This window comes from Melanotaenia boesemani, chromosome 21 (assembly GCF_017639745.1).
Source record: "Melanotaenia boesemani isolate fMelBoe1 chromosome 21, fMelBoe1.pri, whole genome shotgun sequence".
Lineage (NCBI taxonomy): Eukaryota > Metazoa > Chordata > Actinopteri > Atheriniformes > Melanotaeniidae > Melanotaenia > Melanotaenia boesemani.
In genome coordinates this window covers 77,178-103,196 of record NC_055702.1, presented here as the reverse complement: position 1 = coordinate 103,196, position 26,019 = coordinate 77,178, and the positions used below count along the sequence as shown (strand labels likewise).

The window sequence follows — 26,019 nt, the reverse complement described above, 5'->3', positions numbered from 1 at the left end:
CAATCCAGAGCTCACTGAGAGTCAAGATCAGGGAGGCTAAGGACAATTACATGAGAAAGCTGGAGTGGAAACTCCAACAGAAGAACATGAGAGAGGTTTGGAGCGGTATGAAGACCATCACTGGTTTCAGGCCATCCTGCAGCAGAGGAGCTGAGGGTGATGAGGACAGGGCCAACGAGCTGAATATGTTTTTAACAGATTGGACTCTGCTGTGACACAGCCCCCTTCTAACCACCCTCTCTCCCTCCGTCTCCAACTGCACCTCTGCTTCCGGTGATAGACCTGATGATCCTCCTTCACCCATCAGCTTCACATGTAATCAGGTGGAGAAACAGCTGAGAAGACGCCACTCAGGCAGGCAGCAGGACCGGATGGGGTGAGTCCCGTGTCCTTAAAGCCGGTGCCTCCAGCTCTGTGAAGTCTTACACTACATCTTCATGATAGTCTGAGTCTACAGAGGGTCCCAGTGCGGTGGAAGATGTCATGCCTCGTTCCTGTACCAAAGACCCCACGTCCCAGTTGCCCCCAGGATTACAGACCCGTGGCACTGACTTCATATCATGAAGCCCCTTGAGAGATTCATACTGGATCAGCTCCGACCCATGGTTAGACCACATATGGACCCCCTTCAGTTTGCGTACCAGCCTCGTCTCAGAGTTGAGGACGCCATCGTCTACCTGCTCAACCGTGTCTACGCCCACCTGGACCAGCCGGCGAGCACTGTGAGGGTCCTGTTTTTGACTTGTCCAGTACATTCAGCACCATCAGGCCGACCCTCCTGGTGAGAAGCTGACAGCGATGCAGGTGGAGGATTCTCTGGTGGCCTGGATTGCTGCCTTCAGAAGGTTCTGATGACTCTGCTGTAGCTGGATGATTCAGGGAGGAGATGAGGTGGAATATCCAGCTGCTGTGGACTCCTTTGTCACATGGTGATAGCAGAACCATCTGCAGCTTAATGTGAGAAAGACTCAGGAACTGATGGTGGATTTTAGGAGATCCAGAACACCAGCAACACCTGTTTCAGTCCAGGTGTGAATGTGGAAGTGGTGAAGGGTTACAGATACCTTGGAGTGCATGTTGACAGTGAACTGGACTGGGTTAAGAACACCGCTGCACTTTACAAGACCAGAGCGTCTCTATTGAGGTGGCTAAGGTGGTTTAACATCTGCCAAACGCTGCTCAGGATGTTTTATGAGTCTGTGGTGGCCAGTGCTATCCTCTATGCTGCAGCAGGCTGAGGGTTGCAGACACAAACACACTGATCCACAAAGCCAGTAACGTGGTGGGATGGAGCTGGACTCTCTGACGTGGTGGAGAGGAGAACGTTGTCCATAATAAAGACAATACTGAATGATACCTCCCACCCGCTTCACAACCTGCTGATCAGCCACAGGAGTACGTTCAGAGAGAGACGGATACCGCCTCAATGCTCCACTCAACCACACAGGAAGTCATTCCTACCTGCAGCCATCACACTGTACAACTCCTCCATATAACATCCACTGTTATACATTTACACTCTGCACTACATTTACATTTTACAGTCTATTATACTGATAATACTCTACATAGTACTCACTAGCAAGATTGATCCTGGATCTGTTTATAGAGATATTGTTTTGGAGAGGACAGGAAAGAGAGACCACCTAACCCTGCAGCTTTTATCCAGGAAGACCTGCTGATGTTGATCAGATCCAGTACAGATGTATTAACTAAGGAAAAACCGTCCTTAAACAGTCTGGTGGGGGTGGGGGAAGGTTTAGATTAAGCTTTCTCTGTCTCTATTGCAGGATGTGAAGTGGGTGGAGGAGAAGCAGGCGCTGTATCAGAGAAATCAAGAGCTGGTGGAAAAGGTGAGACATGTTGACTGGTGATGAAGAGGCATGTTGATAATCAGTTTCACCTCTATTAAGGTGGATTCAAGTATTTCGTTGATTCTGTGTTTATATGTGTAACATCGTAGATGTGGTGAGATGGATTTAAGAATACGAAACCTTTGTGAACCTTTTTGGTTTCTGTGGTTATCTGACTGGATGCTACTGATGCTGTTTAGGTGCGACAGATGGAAGGTGAAGAGCTTAGACTGAAAAACGATATCCAGGATGTCAAAGATCAGAATGAGCTGCTGGAGTTCAGGATCTTAGAGCTGGAGGTAAAACACTCAGACACCAATCACAAAGCTGCAATATAATCCACACCAGCAGGTGAAACACCAGGGGGGGGGGCAGGCAGTTTATTTCTAATGACTTTTTCTTAACTTGTCCTGTCCAGTGTGGTGGTGGCAGAATGATGGTTTGGCTGCTGTGTTGTACTGAATAAATTTGCTTTGCCAAGAGGAACTTTTTTGGGTATACGACTCCTCTTGATAATCTTTTTTTTTTTTTTTTTTTTAATCTTATTTATATTTAATTATGGAATTTATGTAATCTTGCTGGATCTGACTAGAGAGGACAGGAAAAAGAAGAAGTGTGAATAGAAATTAAAAGGGAAGTAGAAAAAGGAAAAAAGGAAGAGGAGACAAAGATCCAGCAGATAGAAGCAACAAGCTTCAATCCAACCTAACAGCAGATAAGCAGCTGCTACACCTGTACAGAAACAGGGAATTTCCTACAGCTTTTACAGGCAAACTAAGCAGACAATCATCAGGAGTTCCTAAAGAATAACCAAGACAACAACAACAACATGTATCACAATAACAACCAAAGAACCAGAAACACACACACCTGAACCAAAGCATCTCTTAGTGTATAAACACACTGGCCACCTCAGTGCTGAGTCAGCATGCAGAGGATGAGGAGGGATCAGAGATGATTGTGATCCTGCAAATGTGACCACGCTTCTACGGAGGCTAGAGGTAGACTAGGGCAGCCCAGAGACCTGGGCCATCAGCAGCAATCCTGGATCACTGACCCTAGCCCCCCACCACAAAGACCACCCTGAACCCAACCAGAGAGCGGCAGAGGAAGGCCCCATCCAGAGACCCCCACAGTCATGGGGTCCAGGCCCCGGTGGGCCATGATCAGCAGCTACCGACCATGCCAGGCACCGGCCATCCAGGGCGGCTTGAACGTTTGTGTGTTGTGTTTCTTGTGTTTTGATGTCTAATTGTATTTATAACCGAGAGGCCAGTCGCCAAAGGGTGCAGCCAAGGAGGCCACTTAGACGCCCCCTCTGCTCCACCCCGCATGATGTGCACGCCTCCCAAAACCCTACATGTTTGAGAGAGAGAGCGGGGAAGGAGAGGGTTTGGGGAAGTAAGACCAGAAGGAAGTGAACTTCCCTCCAGACGATGAGTCACTGGTGGCAGAAGGCACCCCCGATTCCTGGGAGGCCCCCCAGGGCAGAACACGAGTGCATGTGATCCCTCCCCTCCCCACATACACACATATATCCTTACCCACTCCCACTTATCCTTGCGCGCACACACACACACACACACACACACACACACACACACCTGCATAGCATACACAAACATACACTATATTCTGGGTCCCAGGGTGGCAACGAGACACCAGCTCATACACGAACCCACCCAAAGCAACACACCTGGGCAACAACCAACCCCTCCATCCCCAAGAGATGGGGCCACCCCAGAGCCCAGAGCCCCCACCCAGCCCAGAATAGCCTGGCCATCCTGCCCAGGGTCAACGGCCACTGACTCAGGCCCCACCAGTAGCCACATACTACTGCTACAGGGCAGTGGGGTTGCCCTAACCAAAGACCCCCATTATGAGAAACTTCCTGATTAGCAGTGATTGTTTTGCTACCAGCTTTAGCAATAAACACCACACAGCTGTGCTAGTTCCAGTAGAGTCCTACATCTGCATCACCAAAGTACAGGGAGCTAACCGTGAAGGTAGCTGCTGCTAGCTGCTGGGTAAAGTGTAGGGAGTTAAATATATAAGAAATATAAAAACACTTGTTTATGGAAGACACATTACATAAATAACATATCATACATGTTTTACAATTCCCATTTGGAAATTAAGCATTTTTCCATTCCATTATTAATGACATCATGATAATGTCCCGACTGACTGACATGTTTCTATTTATAAGGAAAGGGAGCGACGTTCACCTGCCATCAACTTCCAACAGTTTCACTTCCCAGAAGGTCTGAGTCCTCTTCAGATCTACTGTGAAGCAGAAGGGATGACTGTAAGTAACACTGTCACACCTGGAGACACACCACAGTACATCTGAACTCACCTTTCTCACCTAAACACACATATCACACCTAAAATCACCTGTTGCACCTATACTCACCTGTGCGGTGATTTGTTCACCAACAGGACATCGTGATCAGCGAGCTGATGAAGAAGCTGGACATCCTGGGAGATAACGCCGTAAGTGTATGTTGAATTTATTTTGTACATGTGTGTGTCTGTCACAGCTTTTCATCTTAATATGCCCTGAATGAGAACATGTGACCCCACCTGTGCACAGGTAGGGCTCACATGTTTAATATTTGGCTTATGTGTTCCTGTGTTTACATTACTGACTCAGCTTATGTCGATGTGTTGTTTTCATACATTTGCTCCACATATAGTTCCTCCCTAATGTGAAGTAGAGGGGGTTGTTGTTGATTCTTAGCCCCACAGTTCATGCTAATCGTAAAATGGACTTCCTGGTTCTGGACTTCCTGGTTCTGGTAGACTGCTTCTCCAGTTCTGCTGAGACTGTCTATCAGTTGTTGGGACATTCACGCTACATGTGTGTCACTGACCCACCGGACCACTAAGGTCATGATGTTTTTTGTTATCATGTTTTCATGATGTTAACATGTTATGATCTCATGTTATCATTTTGTAATGTGTTCATGTCTTTGTGTTATGATGTTAACATGTTATCATGATAACAAAGTCAGCTTTATTGTCATTTTGTGTAGCACGTACAGGACAGAAAATTTTAATTACGGTTCTATCAAACCTATTAGAACAAGAGCTATCACTGAGTAAATAAAAGAGGATAACAATTAAACAAGGTAGATTACAGTCATTGTAATATCTGTTTCTGGTTATAGAGCAACAGCAGACTGAGTTACCTTCTGGTCTGGTTGAGCTCGTTAAAGTGGCTGTTCTTGTTCCTGAGGGGGTATAAAGTTCAGGTGATGAGGGGGGGCATCATAGTTCAGGGTTTTTGGAAGTGGGTTTTTGTAACCCACAGTAGAAATACTGCTTAAATAAATAACAGTAATTTGTTAACACCACAATAATTCATTGTTTAGTCCTGTAAAATGAATGAATAGTTAGATTTAAAGGGTAAAAACCAAAACTGGCTGTGGAGATAAAATATGCAAAAACTGTATTTTGTGACTTGAAGCACAGCCAGTGGTTAATGTGACATCATTTCCCCTTAGCCAGTAAGGTTTTATGTTCCACCTTTCACTTCTTGTTTGGTTGCGCTGGTAAAGGTCAGATGAACAGGTTCAAGGGGTCTGCTGGACTTTATATTGACCAGTGGAGCAGCTAACACAGCGGTCCCACGTTTTAATCTTTCTCTCCACATCAGCTGCCATCCTTGGCCAGTAAACCCTGGCTCTTACAAGATCAAGTTCGATTTCATTATGGAGACACATTTCCTTAGTAACAAGGTAATGTCTGTTCTAATGGTGGGTGCTATCTTTTCCCCTGTTTCTAGCTTGGCTATGATTTCCCTCATATAAGGCTCAGCTCTTGTTCTCTGAGATGCTCAACAGACAAATGGGAATGATGGGCAGACCACCACACTGCTCTTCATTCCCAAAATCATCAGACAGGACAGTTACTGAAATAGCTAAGGAGTGCACCAGAGCAAGGGTGTGTTCTTCAGCTCTGCACTGATCTGCTATACCGCAAGGACAACGCTTTTTACAGATAGCATGCAGAGCATCTGAGCTAAGCACAGCTTTTTGCTCACCTGGATGTGTTTGGGTGAATTCCTGTATACATTCTTGGCCTTGTTTTTTATACAGCAGCATTAATTAGCTGTCCATGTAGCCTTTTTGAAAAACCATCTCCATAAGAGTTTAGTTTTTCTGCTCAGTACTGCAGCTTGAAATTAAAGGTGGAAAGACCAGCAAGCCAGCGGTAGCTCATTGCATCTATCTTGGCTGTCATTATATTTCTCTGTTACCGCCCACTTTAGAGCCAAAAATTCTAATCTGTCTTCTGCACGATGGCGGTGCTGTACAGGGTGCTGCTCTGTGGCTCCACCATCAGGCTGCCACTATTGTTACGGGCCAAAAACTCAGGCCAGTTCACCTGAGAAGCAACACAAATGTTCATGTTTACTTACACATGTATTAGAATATTTACAATAAATAAATATATAAATAACGATAATAATAAAAAACGCCTGGTGCATCCAACATGCAACCTAAAAAAAAAAAAATCCTTACAGAAAATTGTTCATTATGATTTAATCCAATTTCTCATTTCATTCTTTAAGAATAGACTAAAATAATCAAACTCTGGCAGGTATTAACATAAAAACTATCATAATTAAATGCCTGCTCTGCTGAAGTAAGGACTCTGCACTGAATTTAGCTGAAATATAAATTTTATATGAACAAAGTGTTTTGAAATCTTCCTGATGATTTAAACATTAGTCTAGACGTTCTGTGTTGAGGAAGCAATGTTAGACTTGGGGTTGTTTCATCATGATATTTTCGGTTTATTTCCAGCAGTTGCTCATTAAACACACACATGCAAGCAACTGAACATTTATTTTCATTTTAATGCACGAAGCAGCAACTTGCTTTGTTGAGGATGCAGCTTATGGAAGATTCTGGTATGCTGTAAATGTATTAAATAGTCATGTAACAGGTGCTGTTCTATGTACAAAACAAACATATTCCACAAAACAACAAGTCTAATTTCAGATGTCTATTTAGGAAGCTTTGGTTCAAGGTAATAGCATAATCCTGCACTAAACCCATCATACCGAGAAGGTTTATTCTTGAGTTTTTGTACCAATTCAGTAGCGGGTTCATTTGAAAGCAGCATTAAACCTCTAAAACTGAGTCATTTTTCAGTTTTTTGTCCACAGTAAAGACCTTATCTCTTTGAAGCAGGCTACTGATCTTAACATCTATTGTTTCTAACCAAAAGTCAAAGTTCAACATTATACATGACGATGTCATCATGTCACTGACAACACAAACATGTGAAGGCAATTTCACTGTTTGAACTCTCTGTTTCTTCTTTCCTCAGGTTTAATGGCAGCAACTGTTTATCAATCTTCAGTTTTTTTCTTTGTGTTTTTTTTTTAATCCCATACAGTTAGGTCTATGTTCCAGCAGAGACACAGGCTTTTACAGGCACTTTATGAGTGGCGTCTACAGGATTTGCAGAGTGTGCAGATTCCCAAACAGGAAAAATGCAGTAGATGCTTTGTTGGTAGAAGCTGGGCTTTCACATGAAATCCACCAAGATGGAATATTTACATTTATATGCACTGCCTCTTTTAAATGAATTAAAATAAACATCTGACATAGCGTTACTCTGAACCAGTTGGGAGAAAAGCAAGCCTGACAGGCTATGTTTGCGTTCATATATTAATGATGTATCATGTGTCTGTTTAGTGCATTGGTTGTGCATTTCCACTGACTAACACAAAAATGCATCAAACAAGGAAAACCACTGAGGTAGAGATGTACAGTGGATAAAAATGAGAACACCACAATCAACTAGTGAACCCAAAACTCTTACGGCGTCATCAAACTGCTAACGAACACATCAAAACAAGGAAAAAAACAATTGAAACAAAAAACAATGGAAAGACAAAGGAAACAAAAAAAACAAAAAAACAGGAAACCCATAAAAGATAAATGTAATAAATGTAATGTAATTGGAGTAAAAAAAAAAAAACCCTTAATGATTACATTCAACAACCAAAACAATCAATCAAATCAAATCACCATTCCCAATATACATTCAGACAAAACATCAGAAGTTGCAATTCACGAGGATTTGAGAAACTTCATCATAACTCTGAATGGGGAAATAAAAATCAACCTCAATTCAACACATATGATCACCAGCAAAAAACACATATCAGCATACATATGAATGAGAATAAGAGCAAACTAAGATGACTAAAGAGAAAACTATTCACACAATCTAAACTTCATCATCACTAGAAAAATCAAGCGGAAGATCAGTATCATCATAACAGATCCGGGGAGTGTAAGCAGGAGGAGAAGCCAGGAAATCTAACGGGGTGTTAGAAAAATCGCCTTGAGCACTAACAAACATCTGGAGGGAATCATGAAAATGGCGGAGCACAGTAGAGCAGCGGCTTCTCGAGCTCCCGGGACTAAGGCTGTTTTTCACAACTTAGAGACCACTTTTAGCACTACTTCTGTGCAAAATCTGCGTGTGAAGTACAGCACAACCAAACTCGCACTCATCAGAGATAGTTTGGTTATCACGACCGTAACTCCAGGGCTGAAATTCGCACTTGGGAGACGGGGGCTCCTGAGGACAACAAAGTGGCGCAGCAGAGTACGGGGCGCTGCGGGCAAAAGGAAGCGTTGTGCCCGGAGACAAAAGAGAGAAACGCGGGCGGGTGTGCTTGCCCAGCTGAAGGCGAGGAGGCCTCCAATTCCAACTCTCTTCCTGGCCAACGTCCGCTCCCTGGACAACAAAGTGGACCTGTTGCGTCTGAGGCTGAATGTTTACACAGAGATGAGGAACTGTGCTGTTTTCTGTCTCACGGAAACTTGGCTGAACCACAACATGCCGGACTCAGCCTTCCAGATCGACGGCCTGCAGCTATTCCGTGCGGACCGCGATCACCGGTCGGGGAAGTCGAGAGGAGGATGACTATGTATGTACATAAACGAAGGTTGGTGTACAAACTGTGGACTGGTAAAAAGCCACTGCTCTGAGGCGATAGAACTTGTGACGCTGAAATGTCGGCCGCACTATCTGCCTTGAGAGTTCACCGCGGTGTTCGTCACCATTGTTTACATCTCACCGGGTGCTAATGCTAACGAAGCGCTACAGGAGCTACATGACACCATCAGCTCGCTGCAGACTACGCACCCAGAGGCACTTTACGTGGTTGCGGGAGACTTCAACCACGTGAAACTGACGGACACTCTGCCCAGGTTTTACCAGCACGTCACCATTCCCACACGAGGGGACAACACTCTGGACTGTGTGTACACAAACATACGTGGTGCATACAGAGCTCTTCCTCGCCCCCATCTTGGCCTCTCTGACCACATCTCCATCCTGCTGGCGCCAGCTTACCACCCCCTGCTGAGACGGATCAGGCCAACAAAGAAGACTGTCACTGTGTGGCCCAGTGATGCAGCCTCTGTGCTCCAGGACTACTTCCAGTGCACTGACTGGCAGGTCTTCAGAGAGGCAGCTATGTGTGAGGGAGAGGTGGACCTAGAGGACTACACCTCCTCCATCCTCGGCTTCATCTCCAAGTGTGCTGATGATGTCATCACCACCAGGACAGTTACCTGCTACCCAAACCAGAAACCCTGGTTGAATGCTGAGGTGAGAGCTCTGCTGAAAACCAGGGATGCTGCGTTCAGGGCAGGTGAGGCATCAGCACTAAGAACGGCGAGAAAAGATCTGACGGTCGGCGTCAAGAGGGCCAAAGCCGCATACGCTCAGAAGATTCAGGGTCACCTCACCTCCAACGACCCCCGGAGCATGTGGATGGGCATAAAGTGCATCACAGACTACAACACCAAGGATGCACAATGTCCAAAGGACCCCTCCCTGCCAGACGAACTAAACAGGTTTTACGCTCGCTTTGAGGACCCTGACTCCCCCCCTTCCTGCAATAGACTAACACCACCACCTGGTGACACGCCCCTCTGTGTGTCCACTGCTGATGTGAGGAAGACCCTTAGAGGAATTAACCCCCGCAAAGCTGCTGGCCCAGACAACATCCCAGGGCGTGTACTGAAAGACTGCACACACCAGCTGGCTGAGGTGCTGACGGACATCTTCAACACCTCACTGTCACTGGCATCTGTTCCCACCTGTCTAAAGACTGCAACCATTGTCCCCATCCCAAAGTGTCCCACAGTTACAGGCCTGAATGACTACCAACCCATAGCCCTGACCCCGGTAGTCATGAAGTGCTTCGAGAGGCTGGTTATGGCCCACATCAGAGACTCCATCAACGTCACCGTGGACCCACATCAGTATGCATACAGAAAGAACCGCTCCACTGATGATGCCATCTCATCAGTGGTCCACACAACCCTCACCCACCTGGAGAGCAGAAACTCATATGCCCGCCTGCTCTTCCTGGACTTCTCCTCTGCCTTCAACACCATCATCCCACAGACACTGGTGCAGAAGCTCTCCACCCTTGGTCTGAGTAACACACTGGGGAACTGGGTCCTGGACTTTCTGACCAACAGACCTCAGACTGTCAGGATCCATAACTCCACCTCCTCCTCCATCACCCTCAGTACCGGCTCTCCTCAGGGCTGTGTGCTGAGCCCCCTCTTGTTCACTCTGCTGACATATGACTGCTCCGCGAGACATCCCAGCTGTCATATAGTGAAGTTTGCAGATGATACAGCGGTTGTGGGACGCATCAACAACAACGATGAGTCGGAATACAGAGAGGAGGTGGAACACCTGGTGCAGTGGTGCAGAGAAAACAACCTCTGCATCAATGTGAAGAAGACCAAGGAAATGGTGGTGGACTTCAGGAAGGATAAGCGCCCTACTCCTCCCCTGCACATCGGAGGAGTAGCTGTGGAGGTGGTCTCCAGCTACAGGTACCTGGGTGTGCACATATCCGAGGACCTCACCTGGAACACCAACACTTCCCAGCTGGTCAGGAAAGCACACCAGCGCTTCTACTTCCTTAGGAAGCTGCGGCGAGCCGGGCTAGGGAGCGCTGTCCTGAGGAGCTTCTACCACTGCTCGGTGGAGAGCGTCCTCTGCACCTGCATCACCGTGTGGCACGGCAACTGCACTGCCGCTGAGAGGAGGGCTCTGCAGAGGGTGGTAAAGGTTGCACAGAGGACTATGGGGAGCAGCCTTCCCACCACCTCAGACCTCTACACAGCACGATGCAGGGGGAGGGCCCTCCGCATCATGAAGGACTCCACCCATCCAGCACATGGACTTTTCCAACCCCTCCCCTCAGGCAGGCGGCTGAGATGCATAGGGAGCAAGACCACCAGGTTCAGGAACAGCTTCTTCCCCGAAGCTGTCAGACTGCTGAACTCCTTAAAATGAACTTAAAATGAATCAGTTTGATTTGGTGTTTTACGTACCTGATCAGTTCTCCCAAAATTAAGGTAGATTTGTGCAAAAACTTCAGGCATGTTGTTCAGTTTCTGTTTAACATGTTCTTTCCACTCAGCTAATAGGAGAACCTTCTAAAGTGAAGCTCAAACTGGATTTGTGGTAATTGTCTGATTTGGACTTGGACACACTATGTTGAAAATATCCTGGTCAGACTCGTTTGTGAACACTACAGGTACTCTGTATGGTCATCTTTCAGGCAAATCAATGACTGGCACACCACTTGGCAAAGTAAATACAGGGGTGCTCAATGATGACTGATTTTTCAGTGGTATGACACTTACAGAACCATCAAGCACAACACTTTGGCCTGCTGGGACTGACTGAGGATCTTTGCTACTCAGTAACTAGGCTAAGGCTACCATCTTGGCTTTGTGTATGTGGCATCTTCAGAACATTTAGCACTGCTTTATGGTCAAATGATGTTGATAGTAGAAGCTTGGAACTAGCATTACAGTGTAACTCATAAAGTACATCTAGTACGCTAGTGGGATTACTAGCGCTAGTGTTGGAAACTCTTTTGGGATTAGACACTGATCTCAATGTAACCTAAATAAGGTACAGGCTACCATTTGCTCCTACACCAACAACTCAGAGTGGTTTCACCTCATGCGACAAGTTCTGCTGGTAGAATGACTGAGAAACAGTAGTGATTTGGGAGCTAATCTCAGCTAACAGCTAATCTCATTACCCTCTATTTTTACACGTGCTTTACTTTTTGTAACTATCAAACCTTTGGGAAGTTTGAAGTCAAGACAAGTCGTTTTGGCAAGACATTCGAACATTGCAGATTTTTAACAGTTTTCTTAAATTTTTGTTCTGTGGGACGTTTGACCCATTCCAGTCCCTGTCTCTCCCTCGATGGGGACCGAGGTTAGTTTAAAGAGGACGTTGTTCTGCTGGCTTTCCCATAACTGTTGTCTCACTCTTAGCTCTTCCTAACAATGTGCAGTACTAGGGCTTAGGCTTTGGGTCAGGTAAATAAAATAAAAAGCACACACAGTCTTACAAAAATAATGTGTACGATTGTGTATTCGTTTTATTTTGGTTACTCATCCTCCGGGTTCCTGCCATCCCTGGGTCTGCTTTTATTTATTTTTCCCTTATTACAAGTGCACGCAGGTTAATTTTATTTTATGTCTTCTCAAAGACTGTATGTTAGGCCCTATTGTTGTCATTCTGATTAGGTGGATGGTGTGAAACCGGTCCACTGTTCTGAGTGTCAGTTCAATACAGGCAGTGGCTTGTCATCCATTAATGGAAAGGTATCTAGAAAAGCTTTAAACAAAGGGGATCCCATTTCACGCTCCAGGTCTCCGGTTCCTCAACTCTAACAAGAAACCTGACCAGTGTAAAGAAAACACATGGGCATAAATTTTGGGTCAGTCCGGTACTTTCAGACTGGCAGGAAAAACCTCTGGTTGTCTACCCACTGTTCTCACGAGGTTAGCTGCGTTTTGCTCTCATCAGAACATAGCTGCTGCAGTGCATCTGGCCTCTACCAGGGCAACCAAACAGGAAGTGCGAGGTGGAACATAAAGCCTTACTGGCTAAGGTGAAATGACTGGTCAGTGACTACATTTTTTTCCTGGCAAAGGGCTTAAAAGCAAACATAATAGGCAGTGAACCTTTAAGAACGTCCAATGGATTTTTATTGCAAGCTGGAATTTCTTTACCTACAAAGAAATGTTCAGCTTTATCAAATGGGCTGTTTAGAGATTTTTGACCTCTTAAAAAAACAGAAGTTAGATCAGAGGAAACTTTATCCTTTTGAAGCAGCTTATTTATTACTTTTCATGTAGAGTTTACATTGTGAGAAGGCTTGGAGTGTGTTCTAACAATGTGTATGATGATACTGTGATGTTAGCATGTCATCATGATGTGTTGTTACCATCATGTGATCAGAATATGTTGTAGCTTCCTCATGTCATGTCGTCATGATGTTATATTGGTACCATGGTGCTACATTATCTTGGTGTTCTGTTGTCATGTCATCATGTTATAATTGAATCATATTATGATTTTACCATGTTATGTCACAATCATGTAATCACCTTTTCATTCATAAATTTTATGATTCTGTATCATTGTGATGTCATCATGTTATCTTGATAGTATGCACTTATCATATTATCACACTGGAGCACCACAAAGGACTGCACTCTTACCATTTCACTGATACCTGTCATCTCCAGAAATAGTCAGATTACTCTGCAGCTGTGGGGAGTATCAGTGATGGTCAAGAAGCTGAGTACAGAGAGCTGGTCAGTCAGTTTTTGAGATGGTGCAGAAACAACCGCCTCATCTAGAAGAGATGATTGTTTTGTACAGGCAGTGGCCAGGCTCAGTTCAGCTGGACAACAGGCTGGGCTGGAAATGCAACAGGAAGAAAGAACAGAGCAGAATCTACTTCTGGGGGAAGCTACAATCCTTCAGTGTCTAAGCCAAGACTTTTAAATTTTAGCCATTTTTCAAGCTAGTGGTTAGACACCCTTGTCAAGACTGGAATTTAGAATGTGAGCAATGGGATCTGCAGTTAACTGTGCAACAGGTTTTAATAATTTTGAATCAATATTATCTACACCGACTTTTCAGCCTGGCCCACAGTAACGTTCAATTCTTCCCTGCCATAATACTAATTCTAATTCAAACTTCTCCTGTTATTTAAGTGGTTGGCTATATTCACTGGTTTTGTAATGAAATGACCACCAGATTGAAGAAAAGACGGAGATGTAGCATCCCTTCCGAGCATATTATTTAGAAAACTCCATTTCTTATGTTTCTCATTTATTGTTTGATTTTTGTAACACAGCTTATTTTTCTGTTTGTTTAATTTAGTTACATGATTTCTTGACTTTTAGTATTTCATGGTATTTTATGACATTTTTATCACTTTGTTGACATGATATTTTTCTGTAGAATCTGGCCAATGAAGAGCAAGTGGTGGTTATTCATGCTAGGACGGTTCTGACTCTGGCAGAAAAGGTAAGTTACACCTGAAGAAAAACACAAACATACAGAAACTTTGATCACTGTTAATATTCCTGCTTCTGTAACGGACCAGAAGGAGTCAGATGATTAGATAGATAGATGGATAGATATATAGATAGATACTTTATTGATCCTGAGGGAAATTCAAGATTATTTTAGCTTAGCAGAAAGACTGGATCAGACATGAACAGTTAGCTTAGCTTTGCAGGAGGCAGGTGGAAACTGATCAATATCTGTTAGCTCCATTTCTTATTCTGGATACAAACTGACATGTGGAACACACAGTGGTTTAATGCTGTAGATGGTTGCTAAGCAACACGGAGGAGATGGTTAAGCTGTTTCCCTTCCTGACTACACCTGTCTCTCTTCAGTGGTTGGAGTCCATCGAGGTGACGAAGTCAGCTCTGCAGCAGAAGATGCTGGACATTGAAAATGAGAAGGTAAAAAATGGCTGTTGAAGGAAACGTATCACCAGCTTCAGGATCACCTTGTGACTCCGATCACTGTACCCAGCTGACTGATAGCCCTTGTTTATTATTATTTCACTTAACTATGATCGACGTAATGTTGTAAAAATAAATGGAGTTTTTTAAATTTATTATTCTTTAATATAAAACAAACAACTGTTTTTGGAACCAATAATCTAACGACTTACTCTGTCCATCATTACGTTTACCGTTACTGAGGATAAAACGATACAGAAGATGTTAAAACATTACTTATAGCATGGCAAAACCACTAACTATGGATGCTAGGGTGGTCTACCCTCTAGTAATCTAAAAAGGAAAATCACACGTTCGAATTATGCACCCAAACAGACGGATTTACAAATAAAACCATATTTTATTAACAAATAAAAGAAAATATGCACAGAGGTAGAAAGTAAACAAACTGACAAATCATTCAGAATATAACCAATGGCAAAAACTAAACGGGCTGCATTCCTAAGTGAGAGCCTGAACTAAGCTCACCCTTAGGATGGACAATCAGCATACAGGTAGGTTGGGCAAATGCCCGTAGGCCACTGGACCAGGTTAACTGGTGGGGTGTTGGGGGTGGGGGGTGGGGGGGGGTCCAGTTGACTGTATACCGGACACCGCCCACACGTATACCGGCCTATAGGAACACACACCGCACCAGAAAGCTACACATTCACCGGCCTATAGGAACGCCCCGCACCACTCATTAACACTCATCAACAGCAGGTTCAACAGATATACTGTGTCCATTGAAAACCAGTTTAAACAGTTTAATCCCATAAATAGCAAAGATCTGGGCGACATCTTATGTCAGCTGAACTCCTCTTGCTGCTTGGACATCCTGCCTACAGGTTTCTTAAAAAAGGTCTCAAAGACTCTGGAGCCAGATCTGTTACAGATTGTGAACTGATCTTTAATTTCAGGCGTCTTCCCAGAGCTTCTAAAAACAGCTGTAATTAAGCCTCATCTAAAAAGGGACAATCTAGACACACATGAGCAACTACAGGCCGATCTCAAATCTTCCTTTTCTTAGTAAGATCATCGAAAAAGCTGGTTTTCATTAGCTAAATGACATTTTAACATAAAACAACTGCTACCATGTCTTCCAGTCAGGTTTTAGGCAGCACCACAGCTCCGAGATGCTGTGACAAAAGTCATTAATGACATATGTTTGAATACAGTCAATGGAAAAATGTCAGTCTTAGTCTTACTGGACCACAGTGCTGCATTTGATACAGTCGACCACAATATATTACTCCCGACTGGAGAGCTGGGTGGGCCTCTCTGGTACTACACTACTTTCTATGTAATTTTACATCTGAGCAGACAAGAATTACATGTGGAGTTCCCCAAGGTTCCATCCTGGGGCCTCTTCTGTTTAACATCTACATGCTCCCACTGGCACAGGTCATAAAGAACAACATTAGTTACCATAGCTACGCAGATGACACACAGATATATATTACAATGTCACCAGGAGACCGAGGACCTGTACAGGCGCTTGGTAAATGTATTGAGGAGATTAATGACTGGATGTGTCTGAACTTTCTCCAGTTAAACAAAAACTAAACTGAGGTGATGTTTTTTGGAGCCAAAGAGAAATGATTAAAGGTCACCAGCTTCAGTCTATACACCTAAAAACCACCAACCAGGCCAGAAATCTGGGTCTAATGATGGACTCAGACCTAAAAACCATCAACCAGGCCAGAAATCTGGGTGCAGTGATGGACTCAGACCTAAACTTTAAGAACCACAAGAAGGGAGCCACAAAGTCAGCCTATCAGCTTAAGAACATATCAAGGGTAAAAGATGTGATGTCTCAGCAGGACCTGGAAAAACTAGTCCAGCTTCCATCTTTACTCGACTTGATTATTGTAACAGTGTTTTTACAGGTTCTACCTAAAACATCAGTCAGACACCTGCAGCTGATCCAGAACTCTGCTGCTCCAGTCCTCACTAAGACCAGGAAAGTAGACCACATCAGTCCAGCTCTGAGGTCTTTACACTGGCTGCCGGTCCGTCAGAGGATAGACTTTAAAGTTATGCTGCTGGTCTAGAAACCTCTGAATGGTTTAGTACCAACATACATCAGAGACCTCTTAACCCAGTATGAACCTACCAGAACCCTCAGGCCATCTGGATCCAGTTTCTTATCAGTTCCAGACTCAGAACCAGACATGGAGAAGCTGCATTCAGCTTCTATGCTCCACATGTCTGGAACAAACTCCCAGAAAGCCTCAGATCAGCTGAAACACTGTCTATTTAAATCCAGGTTAAAGACCCACCTGTTCTCTGCTGCATGGACTGGTTTTTATTTAGAAGTCAAAATCTACATCTGGTTCTTTAAAGCTGGAATCATGTTTTAATATTGTCTTTCCCCACACATTTATCTATTTTATTTTAACATCTTCCCTTTGTTTTTATTACAGTAATTGCATTTCTGTTAATCTTTTTTCTAAAACGCAATGCATTCACCGGTCTACAGGAACGTACCGCACCAGAATGGGATGCGTTAACAGGCATACAGAAATGTAATGCGACGTGTTCACTAGCCTATAAGCACGCACCCCGCCACAGCACGACAAGTTCACCGGCCTACAGGAACACTCCGCACCACAGTGCAACATGTTCACTGCTCTATAGTGATGTGGAAGTCTGTGTGTGTGTGTGTTGTGTGTGTGTGTGACTACTGTAGGGGGTGTAGTGATGAACTACAGGGGGCTGTTGGGGAAGAAGCCGTCTCTGAGTCTGTCTGTGGTGGTTTTAATGCTCCTGTCCAGCTTTTCTGATGGAGGCGGTACTAACAGGGTGTTGCCCAGGTGGGCGGAGTCTGCTGCAGTGCGTCTGGCCCTCTTCTGGACTCGGGCGGTGTAGATGGGGTCCAGATCAGGTAGACGGTGGCCCACAATCCCATGAGCTGTCCTCACCAGCTGGGCTAAGCTCCTCTGGTCCTATGCAGCTGCCGTACAGTCACTCTGAGACACAGGATGCTCTCCATGGAGGTTCTGTAGAAGTTCACCAGCAGCTGAGAAGAGAGTCCTGTCGCTTCACCTTGCTGAGGAAGAGGAGCTGTTGTTGGGCTTCTTCACAAGGTGGGAGTGTTCAGTCCAGGAGAGGTCAGAGGAAATGTGGATGTCCACTCACTCCACTGCCTCTCCGTGGATGTAGAGAGGAGTGTGCTCAGTCTTCCTGGACCTCCTGGAATCCACTAGGACCTCCCTGGTCTTGTTGATAAGAACCAGATTGTTCCTGGAACAGCATTCTGAGAGACTCTGGACCTCTTCTCTGTAGGTCTCATCACTGTTGGATATGAGACCCACCACGGTGGGATCGTCTGCAGACTTCCCAGCCGTGGTGGTGGGTGGATGGCAGAGCTGTCCTGTGTGAAGAGGGTGAAGAGGGCGGAGCCGAGCACACAACCCTGCGGTGTTCCAGTGGTGAGGATCAGTGGTGAAGATGTTGACTTCCCTATCCTCGCTACCTGGGCCTGAAGGTGAGGAAGTCCCTGATCCAGGTGCAGAGTGATGCTGGCAGACCAGGTTGTGGAACTTCCTGGGTCTGTCTGTCTGTCTGGTTGGGGAAACCAGGATGGTCTTTGTGTGAAGGACAGCATCAGAAGTGAACATAGGACAGCACAGACAACATGTTTTCCTCCAGATCAGCATCCTCTTTGAACCCTCCCCAGTCTGTGTGCTCAAAGTAGTCCTGTAAGGCTCAGGGAAGCCTCCTCAGTCCAGACCTGGATGGTTCTGGTGGTGTTTTGGTACTGCAGATCAGAGGTCTGTAGGCAGGGATCAGCTCCACATCTCGGGGTGAGGAGCTGCTGCAGCCTTGTATGCTTCTGGAATGTTCTAGTACACCTGCTCCAGTATTTTAAAGTCTCGTGTTGGAAAGTTGATAAAACTGTGGAATCTGGGGAGGACAGATTTTAGTTCCACATGGTTAAAGTCCCCAGCCACGATCCCAGCCGCCTCTGGATCAGCGTTAATATGCCCAGTGATCAGGCAGAACCGCTCCTCCAGCGCTAGCTTAGCATTAGCTTGTGGTGGTATGTAGGCTGCTACCATCAGGATCAGCTGAGTTCTCTAACCAATTTAAACTGGTCTGCACTTCTCTGCCAGGTGTTCCAGGTCGGGGAGCAGAAGGTTCCAGTAATGTTCATAGCTGTACACCATGAGTTGTGGACGTACAGATTTAAACCTCTGCCTCTGGTCTTACCCGAAGCAATGCTAGGTCCACCGCTATGTCATGGTTATTGTTGTCCAGCAAGGTCTTGCAGGTATGCCCACAGAGATTTTTTTAGGGGTGGCCATAGAAAATGGCAGGGTGGCCAAAGGTTATTAAGTCTATGATGCGTAACTACACAAGTCCATGTAGTCTGCTGAACATAAACATGAAGTGGGTCAGTTTGAGCTTATGGCACATAAGAACTTCTGATCAGAAGTGAGTGTTCCTAGAAAAAGACTAAATGAAATTATCTGCCATTATATAGGGATGGCTATTTTCATTTATTACAGCCTTGGTTAATGTTGGTGTTAATAGTAAAAAAAAAAATTAAAAATACAGTATTTTCAGGGGTGGCCAGCTTTTTGTTCAGGGTGGCACTGGCCACCCCTGGCCACCACTTGGGGTCTTGGTGAAGGTTTCCACACAGCTGTCCGTCTTACATCAGACCACAGACAAATTTCCTCCAGTTTGTTGGTTAGAGACCTCGTGTGACTGGGCAGAGCCGGTCTGTGTGGGTTAGCTTGTTGCCTAGCATGCAGCGTGCTCTGCTTCCCTGCTTTGGTTTAGATTGTCTCCTACCTATAGTGTTACATCTCAGCCAAATACCTTGAGGAGTGTATTTATCATTTCAACAGCGCGTTGCTTAATCTCAAGAGAAAATTGCTCTGATTGCAGGAGTTTTAATTAGTTGTGGGGCCGTGAATGCAGCACAGCTGCACCCTAACCCTAACCCAACTCTTCTATTTTTAGCTCAAACCTGTTGACAGTGTTGTGGAATTTTATTTATCAAAGATCACACACTAAGTGAGAATCAAACAAAATATTTTTATCAAGAGCTGATCAGACAATCAGAGTCCCACACTCAAAGAGGTATGACTGCACGAGTCTGAACAGATGCATTTGGGTTTGGTTTATAAAGGCCAGCATGAGCTGATCACATCAAGGTAAATCATTAGTCCTCTGTTTCAAAGGAATGTTATCAGAAGATTGGAAGGGGAGGTAAATGGAGCTCACTCAGTTCATATCTGGGTACAAGTCATCCTCCTTCCTTAGTAACTCACAAGACAAGGTTTTGTAACAATACAAAGTGCATGTGTGTTAAATTTTCCATTATAATCCACCCCTTTGATTAAAATGCAACATATTAATCACACATAAAGAGAAAATTTACTCAAAGGACTCTAAACCACTAGCATCATAGTATAGAGAGATATCCGCTGGAGCATAATGACAAACATGGAAATTGAACGTTCTGTTAAGCATACATTTGATCAGAGGAAAAACACAGCAAAAAATAACCAGAACACAAAGGAGAAATATAGCCAGAAGAGTAGCAACTCTAGTCAGAACAGTGATCCAGGAACCACTAGTAAGCCAATCCCAAAAATTCTACCCCTTAGAGGGCAAAGTAGCATTATTGCGGTCGTGTAGAGTGTCCCAGAGATCAGTAAGGGCATCATGGATCACAGACCAGAATCCACTAAAGAGGTTACATTTTCCAAAGAGATAGATAAGCCTTCCACAGCCCATGCAACCCCAACACCCCACCAGTGCAAACCCATCATAGCACCTTTCATAGAGGTGGGGAAGCATACGGATTAGTACGATCTCTTAAGTGGAAAACAGTTCTAGATGAAACACAAGCAGACATGTTAGCAACTTGCCACCAAAGGTTATCAGTGTGGTCATGATGCTGAAGGGTGTAGTCATCTCGGCGGTGCCTCCTCAAGGAGGGTGCTTCTGTCCCCTGCAGTCATCTGGCGGGTTGGGACGAAGCTAGGGTGCGTTGTGTTGGGCGAGGTCCGGTTGGATCCAGGTACCAGAGGAGGAAGGCAACAAGGATGAAGAACATGATGCACTTCATGTTGCCACGTGGAGGGTAGACTACCTCACATGGGACTGACCTCAGGGATTATTCTGCCCTGTGGTTGAGAGGTCAGCTGGAGCTGGGGTTGGTGTACCTTGAAACCTCCTACAGTGGGATGCATGGATCCACGTGGACCTTTCAGCGACCTTCACGGCTGTGTGAGCGACCAACAGGACCTGGAATGGACCCAGCCACCTTTCAAAAACGCCAGTGCTTTCTTCTCATCTCCCGGACCAAGATACAGTCTCCCGGAACCAAGGAGTGGAGCAGATCTGATGCTGGCATGGCAGGCCTTTCTTAACCACACTGTGCACCTGTGAGAGAACTTTGAATAGATTTTAGCAATAAGCAAGCATGTTACCTTCACAGTATGTGGTAGACACGAAGAGTCCTGGGGGATCCAGACTAGTGTGAGGAGATCTGCCAAACAGAATCTCAAATGGGCTGGCGTTTGTTCGGGCACGTTTCCTCATCCTCGTGTGAGTGGGAAGGCTTTAGGCCAGGACAATCCTGTGTCTTCACAACATTTAGCCAGCTTACCTGACAAAGTGGCATTTTCACGCTCGATTGCTCCGCCTGATTTGTGGGTGATAAGCACAATAAGTCTTAAGCTGGAACCCCAACAGTCCACTTACCTCTTTCAGGGCTGCATTGACAAAGTGTGAACCATTGTCAGATGAGACCTTAACTGGAATCCCCATCTTGGAATGATCTCGGTCACCAGAGCCTTAGCCACGACTGAACTTGTAGCATGCTTTGCTGAAAAAGCTTCAACCCATTTTGCCACATGTCTACCATGACTAGACAATATTTCTTATCTTCTGCAAGTGTTAACTCAATAAAATCCATCATCACGTGATCAAAAGGCTGATTAGATGGTGTATGACCAGCTGGAGGGCAGGCAAGAGGGCGGGCTGTATTGTAGCCTGCACAGATCAAACATTTTTGCAGTACTGTTCAGCCACCACAGTGAAGCCTTTTGTAAACCAAGATGTTATAGAAGATACCATCCCCCCTTTTGGCACATGGTCCACCCCATGTGACAACTTAGCAAACTAGGGGAAGAAATGATAAGAAAGGCAGGGTTTTCCATCAGTAGGGCACACAATACCTGCAGAACCAGGGGTGCATGGTGGAATAGTCAATTTACCAAAAAACTGATATACTTTCCATTTTTGTTAATATGTGACAGTATCCCAGATAGGAGTAAAATTGTACACAAAACATCAAAATTCTTGTATGCTTGAATCCTAAAGTTGCCTGTTCCGGCATCCCCCTGTGAAACAATCCTCATCAGTACAAGCACATGTGTACATGATGATTATTTTCACTCCACCTGTAAAACTTCATCCCAAAATGTCATATGGGTCAAAGTCAGGTTTGAATGTAAAATGCACATACACATATTTTACAAAAGATATTTATAGTAGACTTCTCCTCCTCCTGCAAACAGATTATCAGTCCTGTTTTTCAGGAAAATAAGTGTGTAACTGTCACACAGGACTCCTCGGAGACAAGGGCAGGTTAAACATTCTTTATTTACAAGACAGGATATCAGGAAGAGGTCTTACGGATACTGAACTGAAGGCGTCAATAGGAGGGACAGGAACCATGGAATGGAGAAGGGGTGAGTCCATGACGTGTGTAGGTTAAGGTCCGACAGGGAATGACTATGGTGCTGGTGTATATAAAGGACTGGGGAACAAAGGAAGACAGGTGTGGCAGGTTGACTAGATCACTGATGAGCGGATGAGGAACAGGTGTGGAGGATGAGGGAGGTGAGGAGTGAATGGAGGAGTGGCAGGACAGGGGAGTGCTGGAGGAGTGGCAGGACAGATTGTAACAGTAACTGTTAATGGCAGCAGAATTAGCAGCGTTATAAAACAGCAATCAGCCTTCTGTGGAAACAATCCTGGATAATAACCTGCAAGAAGTTCATCCAATATCAGTCCATCAGTCGTTTGTCGTCAGGTCGGAGTCAGAAACTTTGTCAAAGTCACGTCAGTAGTTCTGCGCAGAAAGGCCAAATCAGAGCAGGTCAATTTTCCTGCATTCATGAGGATCCTTAAAGTTCATTTTAAAATTGTTTGGAAAACATTAATTGTTTTGGAGATTTTTATTAATGCTTTCAACTCCAAGATGATATGGACTCAAACCCAATTGGAATTGCTTTAAATAATGTGTCCATCATCAGCCAAATTTGCTCGAGCAGCGCTTTCCTCTTTTAGTCTTTTACTAAACCCTTTTTTCATTATTATAATTTTTATAAGAGAATCAGTTTAAAATATCCATGGATATCAGACCAATATGAAACAAGTTTTTAATTTTTTCTCTTGTGGCATCCCAGTAGTCATTTTATAGTGCATTTTCTTGTTTTAAATGCAGAGCTAACAATGACCTAAAAGTAATTTTACCTGCCTCAACATTTGTTGTTTAAGTGTTTAAGGTTTTCTTTGTTTTACTTAAAGTAATTTGCACACAGTTACATCTGATGACAGTTAATAGAGGAGCTCCTTTAATGTAATTTAAATTTATTTTAACATCAGCATTTTCTTTAGGTCTTAGGAAATTTCATCTAAGCAATTTATTTCAATCAATCAATCAATCTTTATTTATAGAGCACTTTTCATACAGGAATGCAGCACAAAGTGCTTTCCATGGTTAAAACAACCCCCCCCCCCCCACACACACACACATAACCCCCTCCCTCCCCGCTTGTGTACAAGCAAGCATACACATACACACACACATACTTGCACATATTAAAAGACTAATGTGAGGTTGAGCACAGATGAGCCTGGTAAGGAAACACTATCACAGGGAGCCGTCTGCACCGGGAGCCGCCCACCGGCCACGACCGCCAGGACACCGACCCAGGGCACACGGCCAATTGAGAGGCAGAGGAGCCACCCAACTAGGCCTAAAGAACCCGCAGGACAGAGCCGCAGCAGCCACAGCCGATGAAAAGCCCCCGGTGCAGAGAGCCCCCTCCGAGGAAACACTGGGAAAATAACCTAAAAATAATATAAATAGAATAAAAGCATAAAATAAATAAAAATGGGTTAACATAGAAAAATAAATAGGCTAGAGGAATAAAATAAATAAAAATAAAATGAATAAATATTAAGTAAAAGCTAAATTAAAAAGGTGGGTCTTTATTGATTCATCTGTTTTCAGACAGATTTCAGATTCTTAGTTAGGGGGACTGAAAAATAAATCTATTATGCCTTCAGTTTGTATCTTTAAAGCTGTTTCAGATTCAGTTCTTGTTAAATATAAATTATAGATACACTACCAAGAGTATTAAAACCTTAACTTAAACCATTTGTGAAAGATAAAATAAAATAATCAGGACCCAGAGACACATGAACAGTTTTGGTGCAAATCACACACACTTTTTTCAGGAAATCAGGGGACTTGCAGTTTGCATCACCACAGAGAACCAAGCAGGGAAACTGCTGTTCGGTATTTACAGAAATGTACATAAGGACCAGTATGTTGGCATTTCCACCTCTGGCAGGAAGGTTTTACTCACTCTCACTACTTCAGCTGTAGTAATGAGAGAGATACCATCTTATCAGATCCTGGGTCAACGGTTAGACGGTAATCTGGAGAAAATATAAATTCATGTGTCAGTGAGTAACAATTAAGATGCGTCTGAAGGGATCAAATAGATAAAACATCATTTTCATCTCGTTTTACTCATTTTCTTTCTCCTTTATAAATGAGCCGATCAGTGTTGGATAACTGAGGAAAGGTTGTTGCCACCAGCTCACTAAACATGTTCTGTTCTTTCTAAATCATGAAAACAAAACAAGACAGGGTTAGTAGCTCATGTCATGTCATGTTATTTGATCATAGCAAGCAGGTACTTCGTTGCAGTGAGCGTGCGTGTATTTGTGCATGTAAAGGTGTCTCTAGTTCCAGCTGTGAACTAGTCTTTTGTGTGGGAAATGTCTAGAAGTGAAGCTTTCTTCTGTTTACGCTTTAGCACTTTCTTACCATAAAAAGATGTAGATCTGCTTAACTTCAATATAGGATTTTGAATGAAATCATTAATTATCTGTGGTAAGAAATCAGATCAATCTCACCATCATTGTGTTAACTGGTCACATGACTGCTTCCATCTCTGAGTCAGCTCTGCTGTGGACCAGTCAGATGGCAAACCGCCTTTTGATTTTTATGGCCAATGACCCTTCTCACCACATGGATGTTCTGTCTCTGGTCAGTAGAACCGGATGGTTTTCCAACCTCGGGCCCCCAGCACCCACCTCTCTGTTCGCCCCTCAAAGTCCAGCGGCCACGCCACCTCGGAGCTGGACTACAGAGCTCATAGTCAGTTTCTTGTCCCAGTTTAGTCTTCTTGTCCTCTCAACAAATGCATGATCAGGAGCGTTGTGGAGGATGGTGTCCTACCATCCAAAAACAGATGTTTACACATCCATCAAACATCTGGTTTCAGTCTCTTTGAAACTAGAAGCAGAGGAACTCTGGTGGTAAATGCTGGATATCAGATGTCACACCACCTGAACATCAGGTGGTGTTGGTAGGAATGGGCATCCAAATCAGTTCGTAGGATATGGTGGTGATAGAAAGTTTATATATATATATATATATATATACATATATATATCATTGGGTCTCTGCTGACTTTTATCCCGGCGGAAGAACTGAGTCGGGTCAGGTATGCAGCCTGTGAGCTTCAGTAGAGGGTGTCTCCGACAGAGATGGAGGGAGGAGGAAAAGAAGAAAAAAGACAATAGGTCAATATTTATCCTACAGAGATTATGCATGTGTCTGAGGAAAGATGCAAGTATTTTCTCTCAGAGATTTGATAGATCTCATTTCCTTTAAGGTAAAAATTGTTCATGTTTGACAAGTTTAAAAGAACACACGAATTAAGTAGAAAGAACACAATAAAATTAAAGCATTGTAATGAAGGTGTCCATAAGAAAGGAATGAAATTCTTATAAAAATATTTTATGAATGCAAATACAAGTCAGCTGAGACTCAAAAACTACAGTTTTTCAGATAAACTTATGGATAAAATGTTCTATTTTTCTTTCCAAACAGACAACCAGCTTTTACACCTGAAAGTGTCCTTGTGTGTATTAAGTATTCTGGAGCAGAGCAAAACATTTCCTCAGCCTGATCAGATCGTTTTACATTATCT

The 26,019-nt window shown here is 44.2% G+C and overlaps 1 protein-coding gene across 7 annotated transcripts in view; it reads left to right on the top strand.

Moving 5' to 3' along the window:
• The window catches only part of jakmip3 (Janus kinase and microtubule interacting protein 3), a 120,247-nt gene that overhangs the window by 70,141 nt on the left and 24,087 nt on the right, over positions 1-26,019 (top strand). For 5 of the 7 annotated variants that reach the window (XM_041974695.1, XM_041974693.1, XM_041974690.1 and 2 more), the window contains 6 exons: positions 1,791-1,853; positions 2,054-2,152; positions 4,063-4,161; positions 4,296-4,355; positions 14,202-14,267; positions 14,645-14,713. In XM_041974695.1, coding sequence (XP_041830629.1) covers positions 1,791-1,853; positions 2,054-2,152; positions 4,063-4,161; positions 4,296-4,355; positions 14,202-14,267; positions 14,645-14,713 — 456 coding nt within the window. The remainder of the gene's footprint in view (positions 1-1,790; positions 1,854-2,053; positions 2,153-4,062; positions 4,162-4,295; positions 4,356-14,201; positions 14,268-14,644; positions 14,714-26,019) is intronic. The other 2 variants (XM_041974694.1, XM_041974697.1) reach the window with 1 other exon arrangement.